The sequence below is a fragment of the Gopherus flavomarginatus genome, chromosome 1, assembly GCF_025201925.1.
Source record: "Gopherus flavomarginatus isolate rGopFla2 chromosome 1, rGopFla2.mat.asm, whole genome shotgun sequence".
Lineage (NCBI taxonomy): Eukaryota > Metazoa > Chordata > Testudines > Testudinidae > Gopherus > Gopherus flavomarginatus.
This window is the reverse complement of record NC_066617.1, coordinates 328,274,431-328,290,808: the sequence shown is the minus strand read 5'-3', so window position 1 is coordinate 328,290,808 and position 16,378 is coordinate 328,274,431. Positions and strand designations below refer to the sequence as shown.

Sequence of the window (16,378 nt, the reverse complement as noted above, 5' to 3'; positions counted from 1 at the left end):
TGAGAGACACACATTTGGTAAGAACTAACTCTAAATATATTCAAAATGGTGAGGGGGAAGTAGGGTGGGGGGAAGAAACTGAAACTTTCCCACTATTTTATCTTCCGATGTGAACCACTTTTCTCAGTGAAAGGATCATTTGCAGAATCTCCAAATTGTTCTATAAAGTCTATTTTAAAAAGTAACTAAAAATAATCTAACCATAGTCTAACAGTAATGAGCCATACTGTGGCATGTACTAGTTCATCACTGATGCACCAATAGCCTTCTAATGCACACCCTGTATTGTTATACTAATATTATAGTCAGGCAGTCCAGTTTGGCAGAATTTTTTTGTAAACAGATTGTTTTTCACTTCCCTCTGACTTTTTCTTTTATGAAATGATTCTTCCGCAGTGTCACTCTGTATTCTTTGGTGGTTTTGTTTATCTGAAACACCAACTGTTAATCACTGATTTGCTAATCAAGGGTGGAATTTTCTTGAGGTGTTCACCACTGGCCTAACTCTGCTCCCATTGAGGTCAATGGGAATTGACTTCAGTAGGAGTAGAATAGCTCAATGCTGAGCACTTCAGAAAATCCCACCCTTTAAAATTTTAGCACCCTTTGGAGGTGTAAGATTGATGATAAAGACCAAGGTCTTCTATCTGCAAAACAGCATGGACAGCTGTTTGTGAACATTTCTTCCCATTACCTTAATCTTCATGGAGCATGCACTTCCAAGACTGAGTGTGTAGGTCAGTCTCCAGGCACATTCAGTGTCAATTCAGTGTTGGTGATTTTTGTGATGTAGACAATTATCCATTAGTATTTGCTCACAGACCACCAACTTATTTAGCAAGCGGTAGTTACGTGCGAAGTCATTTGGTAATAACTTTAGATTTCTACTAAATTTGGTCAGACGTTGCTGATGGACAGGTGAAAGATTCTGCATCCGCTCACCAGTCCTCTGAGCCATCCAGTCCCAACAGTAGAAAAGCCTTTATTTCTAGGTGTGTTATCAGTTTGAAAAAATTTGCCATTTTTAAACATGTTTTTGCAACAGTAGGAAAAGAATGCATACGTATCCCCATGTCAAGGGCTTCCACTCTTCTAGTATTAATAATTTTTAAAAAAATACATAACTGGTATATTTAACATAAAATAAGCTTTATAGGCTTTTTATGCTATTTTGACTCCACTTTTTACTGGATATTTTTCCACATTTTTTCATAGATATCTATGAATTCATGTCATGAGTTATCTTGATTTTTAATATAGAAAAGTATAAAATGTCTCGTTTTAATTGCAATAAAATAATTTAAAGAAGGGAGGCACATAGAGGCAAATAGTTACTTTAGATTGTGGAGCAAAATTAGATATGAGTATTTACTCTGCAAGTTTTCCTCAGTAGCTGAGTTATGACATGTGGCATGGGTTTAACTCCTTCTCTCTCAAAACTGCTATAGTCCTCATACTCCTCCCCAGTCCTATTCAGTATATATAGGCTCCCACTCCACCATGCCAAATTCTTCGGTGTTTGGAACTTCGAAAACCTGATTTAGTGGGAATACCCACTTCTCTATCCTCTGTCCATCTTGTCCTCTACCATCTAAATTATAGTTCTGTGAGAAATTGTAGATTTACAAATCCCAACAAGCAGTTTAGACAGAATATTTTTCTTAAGGTTTTATTAGTAAAGGGAAATTTTCCCAAAATGAAAGACATTTTAAAAGCATAGCTTAAATGGTTTCATCTTGGTACTGGTGATACTTTGTGACCAATTTAAATTAAGAAGAGGCTTTCAGGGAAGAAGATACCCTCATGATTGGAATCACCTCTTGTTTGGGGCATGAAGGAAACCCTGCTTCAATTGCAAACAGTTTTTCATAGGTAGTTCTTGTGTCATACATGTATGTATTATAAATCATTCTAACCTTTACAGAATTACTATTTCACCCATTTCCCCCCCTTTAATGTTTCCTGAACAAACAGCCCTGTGATAATAGAATATTCCACCAGGCAGAAAACTGACCCCCTGGCTACCCAATAAGGATTTACCCAATGTTCTGAGAGCTACGCGAGTTGGCATGCTTTTTTCAGAACAGTGGTAAATTCTTTGATTCTAAATGCCTTGCTTTAGTAATGATTTATAATGATATACTTCATAGGTGATGATGCTGAATAATTGCAACATAAGCTGTAAGGAAATGGCAAAGTTAGACTCAGGATTCATATTTACTACAGTGTGTTTGCTTTTTAGCAAAATTTTGGTACTTCTAACAAATGAGCTCAATCATTTCATTTGATCAATGTGAAGTTTTCTTAACATTTTAAAGCATTTTTTTTTAAATTTTGCAGCTGATATGGGCTTTGCCAGATTATTTAATTCACCTCTGAAGCCTTTAGCAGACTTGGATCCAGTAGTTGTAACATTCTGGTATCGAGCTCCAGAATTACTTCTTGGAGCAAGGCATTATACCAAAGCTATTGGTAAGTAAAATTAAGTACCAGTTTATTAATGTGTTACTTAGGCAAAATATACCTGAATTACTGAAACGTTGGCATGTGAATGCAAATATGGGAGAAAACACAGGTGGAAAAGTACACCAATGAATTACATGAGGAGACATTAATCACTGACATTTTATTTAGTTTAAATACTATTCTTAAAACTCTTTCCTGACTAGTAAACATCATAAACTCAGATGCCCTTGATGTATAATTTTATATAGTTTCTTATCACTAGAAATTTCAAAAAGCATATTACTACTTGCAATAGAATGAAATATTGACACACCTCTTAAAATTGTCAAAATCCAGAAAATGACAACAGGGAACAGAGTACTTTTAGTTTTATTACTTTGGGTTTTTACTATTTAGAGCAGTGGTCCCCAACCTTTTTGTGGCCAGTAGCACATTTGTGTTTTCAGAAGAGTGTGACAGGCGCCAACAATTTTTCAAGGCTTATTTTGTGTTTGTACATTAAATAATACAAAAAACATCATATTTAATATTACATAATATATGAATCCATAAGATAAAAAGGGTAATTTTACATGAAAAAGATATTAAATTATTCGGCAATTACTCTTTCACCTACCATGTGAATTTGCTCTTTTTTATCTACCTGTAAGAAAAATTAAGGAGTTTTTTACAAAATAAATATCATAAACAGTTTTCATCTTATTTATTTTAAAAAAGTAAAACATTGTTGAGCTGCTGGTCCAAATATATTTATTATTCTTACTTTAACATAGAATGAAGCCTGCAGCCCCGATGTTCTCTGTCACCGGCAGGTGTGGGGCCGCGGTTTCTCTCTGGCTTAAGCTGTGGCCCCGCGCCTGCCAGGGACTGAGAACACCGGCACCCGCAGCCTGAAGCCCTGGAGAAGCTGGAGAGAAGCCACAGCCCAGCGCCTGCCAGGGATAGAGAACGCCAGCGCCTGCAGCCCCGGAGTACTCTGTCCCCAACAGGCACTGGGCCCCGGCTTCTCTCCCCGGCTGGGCACTAGGTAGGCCCTGCGCCGGCTGGGGACAGAGAACACTGGTGCCCGCAGCCTGCAGCCCTGGAGTTCTCTGTCCCCGGCAGGCGCAGGGGCGCGGCTTCTCTCCCCGGCTGGGCACTAGGTGGGCCCCACATCTGCAGGGGACCGAGAACACCGGTGCCCGCAGCCTGCAGCCCTGGAGAAGCCAGAGAGAAGCTGCAGCCCTGCTCCTGCCAGGGACAGAGAACACTGGCACGGGGCCGTGGCTTCTCTCCTCTGCTGGGCACTAGACGAGCGCACATAAATGCCCAGGTGGGCACCGCGCTGGGAACCACTGACTTGGAGTATTACAAATACATAAAGCAATATTTCAATTTATGAAATGTATAGACTGGAGACAGTACTAGCTGCACTGAAACTAAGCTGCAGCTGACAAGATTGATGTGGCTGTGACACACCTTTCATTTACTATTTCTTGTTTTCTTTTTCCCCGAAGAAACCTTTGCATTTTCTTGTGAAAAATGAGACTCGTTTAAACCTGCTATTCAATAGAAGGGTTGCCACCCAGAAGTTTTAACTCAGTGCAGTTAAAGATAAGTTATTAGCAATAGAAAGACAGGTTCTTCCTCTATTCAAGTCTATCTAGAAGAAGCACCAAAGTTGGGGGAAGTCACTTTCCTCCTAGTATTGCCCCTGCTGGTATTGATCTGCTTTGAACAGCTCCAGCATGGCACTGCTGAATCTACTCTGCCACACTCAGCACTTGCTGTCAGTCTGTGAAAAATGCCAAACGTAAGAGAGAGGAGACTGTGTGTGGCAGTGGTACAAACTATCACAGAGCAGGCTTGACAGTAGTATGAAGTTCTCTTTAGGGCTTTTAATAGCTTTTGAAAAGTTATAGAGGCGCAGAAGGGGAAAAATGGGGGGTGGGACTGGAATTCTCCATTCCATGCTGTCTTTGACTACTTGGCTTGCTAGAGGGAGTTACCAAAGGTTGCAATCCTCTTAAGAAAGACTTCTTCAAGTAGTGTCCCAAGAGGTGTTCAACTCTAGATGCGTTTGTGCCCCACATATCTCAGATTGGAGATTTTACGTAGCAATGTCCATTTTGCTCATGTATGCAACCCCTGCAGCCTTGTGCCCTGTACTGAGGCTATATAGAGCTGCGTGGGCAAACCGCCCTCAAGTCTTTCTCAGCTACCTCGACCTGAGGTGGAGTCTCAGTAGTATCTGAGTTGAACTTACCTCAACTGTATTTTTCTCTTGTTCTTACTAGTTAGAGTTAGTTCTTAGAATTTCCTTTGTGTTAGTTAGCTGTAGTAATTTTATAGATTAAAAAACAAACTATTTTTTTTTAAATATTACTTATCCTATTAGGATAAGGACTATTGTCCCTTCACCTCTTTATTTTTTTTCCCCTCCCCCTCAGGGGAGCTTAAAGCCTAGGAGGGTGTGCCTGGTTCTCCCAGGCCCAGGGTTAAACTTTGCCTTTCATGTTGAGAGTCTGTCCCGGTCAGTCACAGACACTTCCAGTGTGTTCAGTGCCTGGGGCTGTCACACGTTCTGCAAAAGTGTAATTTCTGTCTACAGTTACAATCAAGGACCAGAAAGAACCAGGAACTTAAACATCATCTCCTCATGGTAAGAGTTCGCTCTAACCAGCTTCTGACCTGAGCCAGGGAATTCTCCCATACAGTGGTCTCCTAACAGGTCAACTACTTCTCTTCCTCATCCCTGGATGAAGCTGTCATGCCTTCTATACTGTCCTTGGCCAATGATTTTAAATGGTTCCAAGATCTCATTAAAAGGATAGCGTCTCCTTGCAAATTCCCCTGGAGGAAGCAAAGGAGTTGCACCACACTTGACATTCTGCACACTTCATCATCCGTCTGCATCATTAATGAGGCCTACACCCTGCAAAAATAATTTGGCATACCCCTAGTCACAATACCACCTACCTATAAGAGGGCAGACAACAAATACTATGTTTCCTCTAAGGACTCTGAATTATTTTCAAATCCAACTCCTGTGTGGTCCTTGCTGTGAATGAATGTGGCGGACGGCACCATGCTAAATCTACTCGATACAATAGAGACTTATAGCCTCTTGATTTATTAGCCAATGAATATGATTTATGGACAATCTTAAAATTTAGGATCACCAATTGTCAAGCCATTATGGTGAAATACAGCCATGCTAAGTATTCAAAATTGAATGCCTTTATTGAGCATCGTTCAGCAGACCAGAGGGAGCAATTCCAGGCGATCATTGCAGAGGGCCAACTGTTTGCAAGAACATCTCTGCAGGCCTCTCTTGACGCCGCTGATACAGCTGCTTATTCAATCTCCAGGGTGTTAGACATGAGGCAGTCCTCCTGAGTTCAGCTCTTGGGACTTCCCTCAGAAAACGTAAATTTGTTTGAGGATCTTCATTTTGATGGATCATAGTTGTTTGCAAAAAAAAAAAGTGATCAAATCTCTGCATGTCTTAAAAGACTCAACAGCCACTTTGTGCTCTCTGGGAATTTACACCCCTGCATAAAAAAGAAAGTTCATTAAGGCCTAGATGGCACAGAAATCTCATCCCACCCAGCTTCCTGCCTCCCAGAAACATTACGTACCCCAGCATAAGCAAGAGCAGTTCCAGGAGAAGAGACCAGCTACTTCTCCAACATCAACCTCACAACTTCAAAACACCAATTCTGAAGGGCTGGTGAGGTGCTGAGTTACTATCCCCAGCTCTTATCTGCTGCAACAGTCTCGATGTCTCCTGTGCTTTGGTGACCACCTTTTTCATTTCCATCAGAACTGGGAACATATCACTGTGACATCCCCCCGGGTACAGTCTGAACTGTTGAACAGCTGTGTCCCTTCAGTGCTCCAGCCTGGGGTGCCTCTTACACTGCTTTGCTGTAGGAACATCCACTCCTGTCCTGTTCATACATAGCCTCTACAATGTAAAACCACTCCTAGCTATACAGTATCAAGTGCTGCTGACTAGCCACTCATGAATTAAACTGCAATCTCTCTAGTCCCAAACTTCCCCCCAGAAATGTCCAGTACGCTACTGAACAATGCAAGCTCTTAGAAAGTCCATCATTTTATCAAAGGAGAATATGTTCCGATCTTGTTATCCTATATGGAGTTTCCCATATATTTTAATCCAAACACACTGGTTATGCTAAAACAATAAGATATGTTTATTAACTGCAGAAAGATAGATTTTAAGTGATTACAAGTAATGATGCATAAAAGGATCAGTTACAAAAAGAAATAAAAGCTAAAACACAATTTAATGAATGGCTAGTATAACAAATTCAAAGCAAAGGTTTTCTTCACCATACATTATGGTGAATTGTATAGGCTAGGCCTCCTTTCAGCCTGACACTCCTCCCCCTTAGTTCAGTGTCCTTCATGTATTCATTGATGTCATGAGCAGAGACATGGGAGGAGGAGTGAAGTCAAATGTTTTCCTTCCCTCTTTATAATTCAATTTTTTTGTGTTAGAAACATCCTTGCTGAGTCATGGTGAAACTCAGTCTGTCGTGGACATGAGGTTTGAACCATCCTTGTGATGGAATGTAAATTTCTTGTTTACACCTTCCCCGTTACTGGAGAATGACTACTTAAGCAGGTGATAGGCCTTTAACATCTCTGGGTGTTGGTCTGTCCTTTGTTCTTGAGAAACTGGTTTGGACCTGCTTTTCTGAAGCTTGGAGAATGTTACAGCAATGATACATAGTAGAATCTTATAGCTTCACATACAGTGTTGATTCATTTATTTTACCAGGACAATACTGTTTAGCAGATTATGACATTTCAAATGATACTTCACAAGGCATACTTTTTATAAAATTTAGCATAGTCTCATAAAAATGGTGACCATAGTTGTATATACCATCATAATCCGTACGGGCATGCGAGTGTTAGAGGTCATTTCAACAGGATGCTGCGTCCACTTTACCTCCCTCCCTGAATATGACCCTCTTCCCCATGCCTCTTCAGGGACCCCTCTCACAAGCACTTTTTGCAACATGAAATTGACACTTTCCTAAATCTGGGTACTATAGAACCAGTTTGTATGTAACACAGAGGAAACGGATTTTATTCCAGATACTTCCTGGCTCCAAAACAGAAAAGTGGTTGAGACCTATTCTAGATCTAAGATTCTCAACAGAAGATTCAGAGGTTCAAAATGGTAACTCTTTCAGCAGTAATTCCATCATTGAACCAAGGGGATTCGTTCTTGGCTTTCGACCTTGAAGATGCTTACTTCCATATAGCAATCCACCCTAGCGCAGAAGTTTCCTACACTTCACTCTGGGTCAAGAGCACTTTCAATACATGGTGCTCCCGTTCGGTCTCTGGTCTGCACCCAGGCTGTTCTCAAAAGTTCTTTCTGTGGTAGCGGCTCATCTTCACAGACAAGGAACTGTCATTTTTTCCCCCTACCTAAATGATTGCCCGTTCAAAGAGTGGTCTTTTAACAATACTTGAACAGCCACTCAGAGGGTCATAGACCTGTTTCTCAGGCTGGGACTACAATTAAAGATCCAAAAGTCCACCTTAACTCTGGTGAAAACCCTGGAGTTCATAGGAGCTTGCCTTGATGCAGTAACAGCCAATGCATTCCTTCCTTCACACAGGTTCATAACCATAACCAATTTAGGCACTATAGTCCAAGTCATCCCTGAAATATCAGCCAAGAATTATCTCCAGTTATTGGGACATATTGCAGCTGGCACCTTCATGGTAAATCATGCAAGTCTTCACATGCACTGCCTCCAAGGCCTGGCTCAGAACTGTGGATTCATCAAACAAACAACTTTCCATGCCACATAATGTTTGTTCATGGATCCCCTTTCCTCAGCCGTCTCCAACATCAGAAATAACAATGGATGCACTCCTACTGGGATGGGGAGCTCACCTAGATGCTCACACTGTTCAAGGCAGGTGGTCTCCTCTCAAGCCACACTTCACATCAACTTGCTGGAACTCAAAGCCATCAGAAATGCCTGTATCCATTTCCTCCCACCGACCAGGGCAAATGCCTAAAGATCATGATGGACAATATGTCATGCATGTTTTACATAAACTGTCAAGGGGGAGCAAGGTTCTCTTCCTTTTGCACCGAATTGGTGCATATGAAACTAAATCAACATTTCAGCAACTTATCTTCTGGGCATACAAAACAATGCAGTGGATGCTCTCAGCAGACACTTCACATGAGATCATGAATGGGAGACAGATACTACTATACTCCACTACATATTTTAGTGTTGAGGCATGATAGATCTGTTCTCCCCAGCCAAGGACAAGAAGCTCTTGAGGAAGTCTGGATCACTGCTCCCTGGGAGATGCCTTTTTCCTTCGTTAGAGTCCAAGCCTTCTGTATGCATTTTCCCGGGCTTCCTTCATATCCAAGGTGCTGTTCAAGATAAGGAAAGCTAAGGCCAAAGTTATTCTCTTTGTTCAGACATGGTCAAGACAAACATGGTTTCTTTACCTGTATCAGCTCACTGCTTGTCAGTTGATCACTCTCCAGACTGTCTTACATCTTCTCTCTCAGGATGCTGGTCAAATCCATCACCCCAACCTTGGGGTTCTTTTGCTCAAGGCATGACTGCTAGATCAGGGGAGAGCAAACTACGGGATTGCCAGCCCTATGGTGCAGCAAGGCTAAGGCAGAATCCCTGCCTGCCCTAGCCCCGCGCCACTCCCGGAAGCATCCGACACCAATGGGAGCTTCGGATGTGGTACCCATAGGCAAGAGCGGTGCACAATGAAGCCACCTGCCCCACCCAACCCACAAGAGCCACTGCTGGACATGTTGGCCGCTTCTGGGAGCAGCGTGGGGCCAGGCAGGCAGGGAGCCTGTCTTAGCCCCGCTGCGTGACGCCGCCACCCTGGAGCCACTCCAGGTAAGCAGCACCAGGTTGGAGCCCACACCCCGAGCTCTTCCTGCACCTTGCATCCCAACTGCCTGCCCTAAGCCCCCTAACCCCCTGCTGCACCCCTCCTGCACCCCAACCCCCTTCCCTAAGCTCCCTCCCGCACTCTGCACCCCAACCCCCTGTCCTGATCCTCTCCTGCATCCCAACCCCCTAAGCCTCCTACCCCCCTGTCCTGAGCCCCTTGCTGACCCTTCCTGCACCCCAACCCCTTGCCCCCTGAGCCCCTTCCCGCACTCTGCACCCTCTCCTGCACCCCAAGCCCCTGCCCTGACCCTCTCCTGCAGCCCAACCCCCTGTCCTAAGCCCCCTACCCCCCCATCCTGAGCCCCTTGCCACACCCCTCCTGCACCCCAACTCTCCTGTCCTGAGTCCCCTCCCGCACCCCAACCCCTTCTCTGAACCCCCTAACCCCCTGCCCTGAGCCCCTTCCTGCACCCAACCCCTTCCCTGAACCCCCTAACTCCTCCCTTGAGCCCCTTGCTGCACCTTTTCTGCACTAATGCCCTGCCCTGAGCCCCCACCACACCCCACACCCCTCCTGCACCCCAACCCCCTGCCCTGAACCCCCTCACCACCTCCCTTGACTCCTTGCTGCACCACAACCTCCTGCCCTGAGCCCCCTCCTGCATCCCAAACCTCTGCCGCAGCCCTACATTCATGGTCCTGCAAACAATTTCTCCACCCAGATATGGCCCTCGGGCCAAAAAGTTTGCCCACCCTGTGCTAGATGGTTTGCAGGGTTAGAAACAGCCCGTTTTGAGGATGTAAAGCGAGTGCTGTTACATAGCAGGAAATGATCTATTTGTGATGCATGTACTCAAAAGTGGATGAGATTCAAACACTGGTGTGACATAAAAACATCTTTCACCTCCATCCTCTCTCTTATCATTTGTACTAGATTACATCTTAGAACTAAAAATGACAGGATTATCTTTAAATTCCATAAACATGCGTTTGGCAGCTATTATGGCCCTCCATCATATGGTAGAGGGTTTTTCCATCTTTTTTCATTCTACAATGAGGAAGTTTCTCAAGGGACTGGACAACATCTTCCTACTAATCAGATGCCTTCCACTGGCATGGTAGCTCAACTTGATACTTGAATGTCTTACAAGGTCTCCCTTTGAACCTATGGCCACCTGTTCCCTTCTGCCCTGTCTATGAAAACTGCCTTTAGCAGCCATTACTTCTGCTCAAAGAAGAGTGGGCAAAATAGGGGCTAAAATGACATACACCACCTCCACAACCTTCTTTAGGAATATCACACTGCGACCGTATCCCAAATTCCTGACAAAGGTAAGGTTGGACTTCCTCATAAATCAGTCTATCCACCTTCCAGTTTTCTTCCCTAAGCCACATTAGGATAAACGAGATGCAACATTACATACACTCGATGTCAGGAGGGGATTAGCCTTTTACTTAGACAAGATTAAGCCCTTTAGGAAATCTCCCAGATTATTTCTCTGCATTGCAGACAGAATGAAGGAATCTCCAATTTCCAAGCAAATATTCTCTAGATGGGTATCTGGCTCTATTACCTACTGCTATCAGTCTCATGATCTTCAACCTACCTCTGAAGTATTAAGTCACTCCATGAGATCCCTCTCTACAGGCTTTCTTAAGAACGTTCCCAGTCACAGAAATATGTAGAGCTGCGACTTGAACATTCATTCATTCAATCATTTGCTGAACCCTGTGTAGTCACATATGCCTCAGTTTCTCATGCCATATTTGGTTCTACTGTTCTACCTTCAATCTTTGACTTGACTCCGAAGCCCCACTCTTCTGTAGACGGTACTGCTCAATAGTCACCTAGAGTGGAGCTCACAAAGGGACACTATTCAAAGAAGAAGAGAAGGAGACTCACCCTTTGCAATAACTGTGGTTCTTCGAGATGTGTCCCCCTATGGGTGCTCCATTACCTGCCCTCCTCCTCTCTGCTTCAGAGTTCAACAGGCTTTGCAGGAGAGAAGGCAATGAGGGAGGTTTGCCTATGCAAGTCTACATAGACTCGTGCAGGGCACAAGACTGCAGGGAGTACGTGCATGGGCTGAACAGACACTGCTACCTAAAATCTCCAATCTGAGGCACATGAGGCGAAAGCGCACCTAGAAGGGGGCACCCATAGGGGGACAAATTTCAAAGAACTATAGTTACTGCACATGGTGAGTGACCTTCTCTTCTTTCACTAGTGCATTTTAATCATTCTGTGAACCACATGGATATTGTTCTATACTGCAGTAAAACACCCATTGCTGGCCCAACCTCTGACCCTCTCCACTTGCGGGGTCCAGTCTAAGCCCAAACATCTACACTGCAATTTTATAGCACTGCAGCCCAGGCCCCGTGAGCCAGGCCAATCACAGATGTTTTATTGCAGTGTAGACATACTTTAAGACACTTGTGCATAAATTATTGCTCCTGTAAAGCATTCTCTTATACCTCACCCTTGTGTAATTCCAATGGAAAATGTTAATTATTTTACAGCCGTTTTAGATTGAACACCTAAAAAAAATTCCACCAACTATTACTGCCAGCTTTTTTACCAAGAATATTCTCACCATTAAATACATTTTTTAACCTATTGACCTCTTCTTTTTCTCTAAACCTTTGCTTGTCATCCTATTGTTTTCTCCTTTTACAGCAATGTATCAGCTATTTATTTTCTGCTCGCAGCACATAGAGCTGCAGAAAAACTCACGGCTTTAGGTCATTAATTTTTTTTAATATAGATTAAAAACTCACTTCATGTGAAAATTGAATGGTGGAATTACACTGTATATATCATTTGGTTCTGTCCTTGTTCATGACCTTTTATTACTCATTCAAGGCACTGCTGGGCACAACAGTACATTAGTTAGATATCTTATAAATGCACACTATAGCAAGTGTGATCTAGAAAATGCAACGTCTACGGAATTTACAAACTGAGGCACAACAGGAAGATTAAAAGTTTTTCCTAAACATGTCTTGATTTTGGAAAGTATCTTAAATATGTATATAAGCAGTACATACACCTCTACCTCGATATAACGCTGTCCTCGGGAGCCAAAAAATCTTACCTCATTATAGGTGAAACCGCGTTATATAGAACTTGATTTGATCCACTGGAGTGCGCAGCCACCGCCACCCCCCCTCTCCTCCCCCCTCCCCCTGAGTGCTGCTTTACTGCGTTATATCTGAATTCGTGTTATATTGGGTGTTGTTATATTGGAGTAGAGGTGTATATGTATATACTCTTAATTTTAATGCTCTTGAAAGGGGCAATGTGGCATGACATTCTAATAATAGATAAAAAGGGGGATTGTTCCTTATTTCTGTCATGTTTTTCAGTTTGGGAGATGAAGTTTTGAAAGTGAGTTATCTCTGAGCTTTTGTAGAGAAAAGTCAACATTTTTTCCTTTATGAAAAATTCTTTTGAACACATACCTTTTTAGGAATTTATTAGTATATAGGAGCACCTATGGGCCTCTGAAGTTTTGAAATGTAAATAAGGCAAAGGGCAGGGGAAAGTCATACAACATACAAGTGAAATGGCGAAGGTGAAAAGTGATAAAATCAAGATTTGATTTGTTTATTTAGTTAAGATTTATAGACAGTTCCCCAGTTGGCTCCCAACTTAGTTATTAGTCAACTAACTTCTAGTCCCAGTGACTGGTAATTGCAAACTTTTAAGCTATTGCATGCTTTCTCAGCTCTCATCATATAAAATTACTGTGCATTCTGCAAAATGAATTACTTACTGTGCTGTACACAAATGATTGCAGCCTAAAGGTAAAATTTGAAGTGTCGCAATCTTGTAATAGAAATCTCTAGTTCCACTTGAATACTTGACATCCAGGAGCCTTATTTCTTAGGATTTATAAGATATTTAAGAATTATACTTGTATCTGACAAAGATCTTTGTTTTCTTTTGGAAAAATCCATTTGATTTTATTTCTTTTCTCCTTTTTTAAAAAGATATTTGGGCAATAGGGTGTATATTTGCAGAGCTGCTAACATCAGAGCCAATATTCCACTGTCGACAAGAGGACATCAAAACTAGTAATCCTTATCACCATGACCAGCTGGACAGAATATTCAATGTAATGGGATTTCCTGCAGGTACATGTTGTGGTTTTTTTTAATTACTGCTGTTCAAACCAAGATACGTGTATTTGAAATTGTTGCCGTCTTTGCATAGGAAGGTTGCAGCTGATCAAAGCAATAAAGCTGTTCAAATATGATCTTTGTTTCATGAATTGCAAAATCAAAAGTAAGTCTAAACATAATGCTGCTACCAAGTGGAATTTTATATTATTACTACTACTACTAATAGGATTGACTTTGTAACATCTGTATGTATATTCAATATTTTACCATATTTAAAAGGATTGAATTTTCTTACAGGGAAATAAAAACAGTAGTAGTATTTCTGGATATCTCCACGGTGTTGTTTCTTATATACTTTAAACTTTACAGAGGATGGACAGATGTACCAATAATTGCACCCACTGGTGAATCTTTTGCAAATGTTTAATTATTGCAAAAATAAATGATTTTGCATTTTCATTTTCAGATTTGTTGTGACAGAAAATATACTAGTGTCTTCATTTGGAAAAACTGCTTTTGTCTAACCAGAAAACTGAGGGTCAGGCCTAAGCCCAGACCCAAAGCAAATTCCAAACAGCGAGCCTCTTGCTACACCTTCCCCTCAAACCTTGGTAGTACCTTGTTTAGATACCCCTGAACATATGTTGGGTTAGTGGGATGTCTTCTGGTGTTTGTGGCTACTGGTGTGTTGTCAAAATGATAGAGGCCTTATTTTAATATTTGATCCCTCTCTCCTCATTGTGTGTATTCCCTCCATCATGCAGAGTCCATTCAACAGGCTTCTACAAATAGTCTTGTTCTTCCACCACTTCGTTGGAATCTGATTGGCTTCCTGCCTCTTATCACAAGAAGTTCACTCTTTTCCCCACCTTCATATTCACCCCCTAGTCATGCTTCTTGTTTTTCTGAACACTTAATTTCCATTTCCTGCTTTTGGCTTCATGCCTTCTATCATGCTACTCCCAACTTGTGGAACAATCTTCCTTTCCCCATCTATCTAGTGCCTTCTCTTTCCTCCTTCAAAAAATCTCCTTAAAGCTGATTTCTTTAAGCAATCCATTCTTCTGTCACTGCTAAACTTTTTTTTTTGTCTTTAGAGTCTAAAGCAAGATAAACTCTTTTGTGGCAGAGATTGTCTTTGTAAAGTTCTATGTAAATATATAGTACTGTATTAATGTTTTGTAATAAGTTTGGATTGTATTGTGTGAACAGTTGATCTTGGTGTGAAGGTCCCCACTTCTTACCCAAGAATATAATTGTTTACCATTTTATTACTTTAAGACCTTTTCTTGTATCATTTGCCATTATAAAACCATTAATCTGGTGCAAAAACAGACAAATATGAGAGGGGGGAAAAGGAAATGAAGATAACGTGCAAAGCAGGAAACAATTAGATAAATTCTCTCCATAGTTGGTTCTAGATTTTTGACCTCATCTTCTATCTAAATGGTCCAGCAAAGTCCTCAGTTTTTCAGGTTGATGTCCATTCTCTGTCATTAATGCCATGCAATTATAAACCATTGTAAAGTTCTGCAGCTCGTAAAGTTCCAGGAATACAAACCTAAATTATACAGATGGCTAGATTTTTCAAATCCACAGCTACAGGAGAATGTCATATAGTCTCTATGCCAGAAACATGGTTCTTTGTCTGCAGGAAAATGGTAAATGCCATCCCAGAGAATAGGAAAAGAATTTAGAAGAAAAAGAAGCTACCAACTTGGAGCTTTAGGATTGACTATATGCTTAAAAATTACTTACCCAGTGAAAGATGCATCAAACTTCAGGGTCACAGTAAAATAATTTTAATAGTAGTTTGATTTTTTTTTTGCTTTATATATTAAATTGAGAAATAGGTTCCTTATCCATAGTCTGCGCTTGATATACCTTAATCATTGCTGACATATATCCTTCAACTGCATTATGTGTCTGGGATAGAATTGACTAAAACTTTTATATTTGTTGAGGGTGGATGCAGCTACAGTGGCTGCTTCAAATTATGGGTAATGCCATCCCAAGCACCCTAATGGCAAAACAGATAATGCAGAACCACTCCACTAAGCCATTAGGAACTTGGGGCCGTTAGAACAGGAAAGGCTGAGAGAAGGAAATGATACCGCTACTGATTTCCTTTTGGGTTCTCTGATATGGTGGTTGTGGTTGATCTTGGTGGGTTTACTTGGTGTGAATCACTTGCCCAAGGCAACTTTTTTTAGGAGGAGTGGAGTATGCTGCATCTTTGGGCCTCATTATCCATCTTAGTGAGCAATGAAGGTAGTTCCTTGGGTTGGGACTGACTCAAGCTGGCTTGTCAGTGTGTGTTTGTGATTTCGTGTTAGATCAAATTGTCACCCTGATACAAACGCCTTAAAAAATAAAAGAACCTTAATCAAAATCTTGTATTGCTACTTTCTGAACTACCTTAACGTCAGTATCGTCTTTAAATGAATGAATGAAACCTAATCTGGGAGGATGCTAATTGGAACATGATCAATTCCTGCTGGGATGTTAGTTTCATGTAAAATCTTGTACATAGATTAGCAACTATTATTGCAGTTGTGGGTGATATTTAAGGTTCTTAAATTGAGGAGTTAATTGGCACATTGTCAGAACCTGTTCCATTATTGTGCACTATGAAGAGATATTGAGGGCATTCAAGGAATGTAGAGACTAGGACAAAGCCAGGTCAGGTATGTGGGAAGAGAAAACTAAGATTAGAAGGAGATTTTGAATGATGTCTTTTCCTCCGTATACAAAAGAAGGCATATGAGAAAGTATAATGCATGTTGATCTTGCAGATAAAGATTGGGAGGACATAAAAAAGATGCCTGAACATTCAACTTTAATGAAAGATTTCAGAAGAAACACGT

At 41.5% G+C, this 16,378-nt stretch overlaps 1 protein-coding gene across 4 annotated transcripts in view; it reads left to right on the top strand.

Annotated features, from left to right (window-relative positions):
- CDK8 (cyclin dependent kinase 8) overlaps positions 1-16,378 on the top strand; it is a 174,290-nt gene that overhangs the window by 134,097 nt on the left and 23,815 nt on the right. For all 4 annotated transcript variants that reach the window (XR_007772205.1, XM_050937266.1, XM_050937265.1 and 1 more), the window contains 3 exons: positions 2,341-2,472; positions 13,380-13,523; positions 16,307-16,376. Coding sequence is in view for 3 of the 4 variants with exons in the window: in XM_050937266.1 (XP_050793223.1) it covers positions 2,341-2,472; positions 13,380-13,523; positions 16,307-16,376 (346 nt within the window). In the remaining variant the exon portion in view is untranslated. The remainder of the gene's footprint in view (positions 1-2,340; positions 2,473-13,379; positions 13,524-16,306; positions 16,377-16,378) is intronic.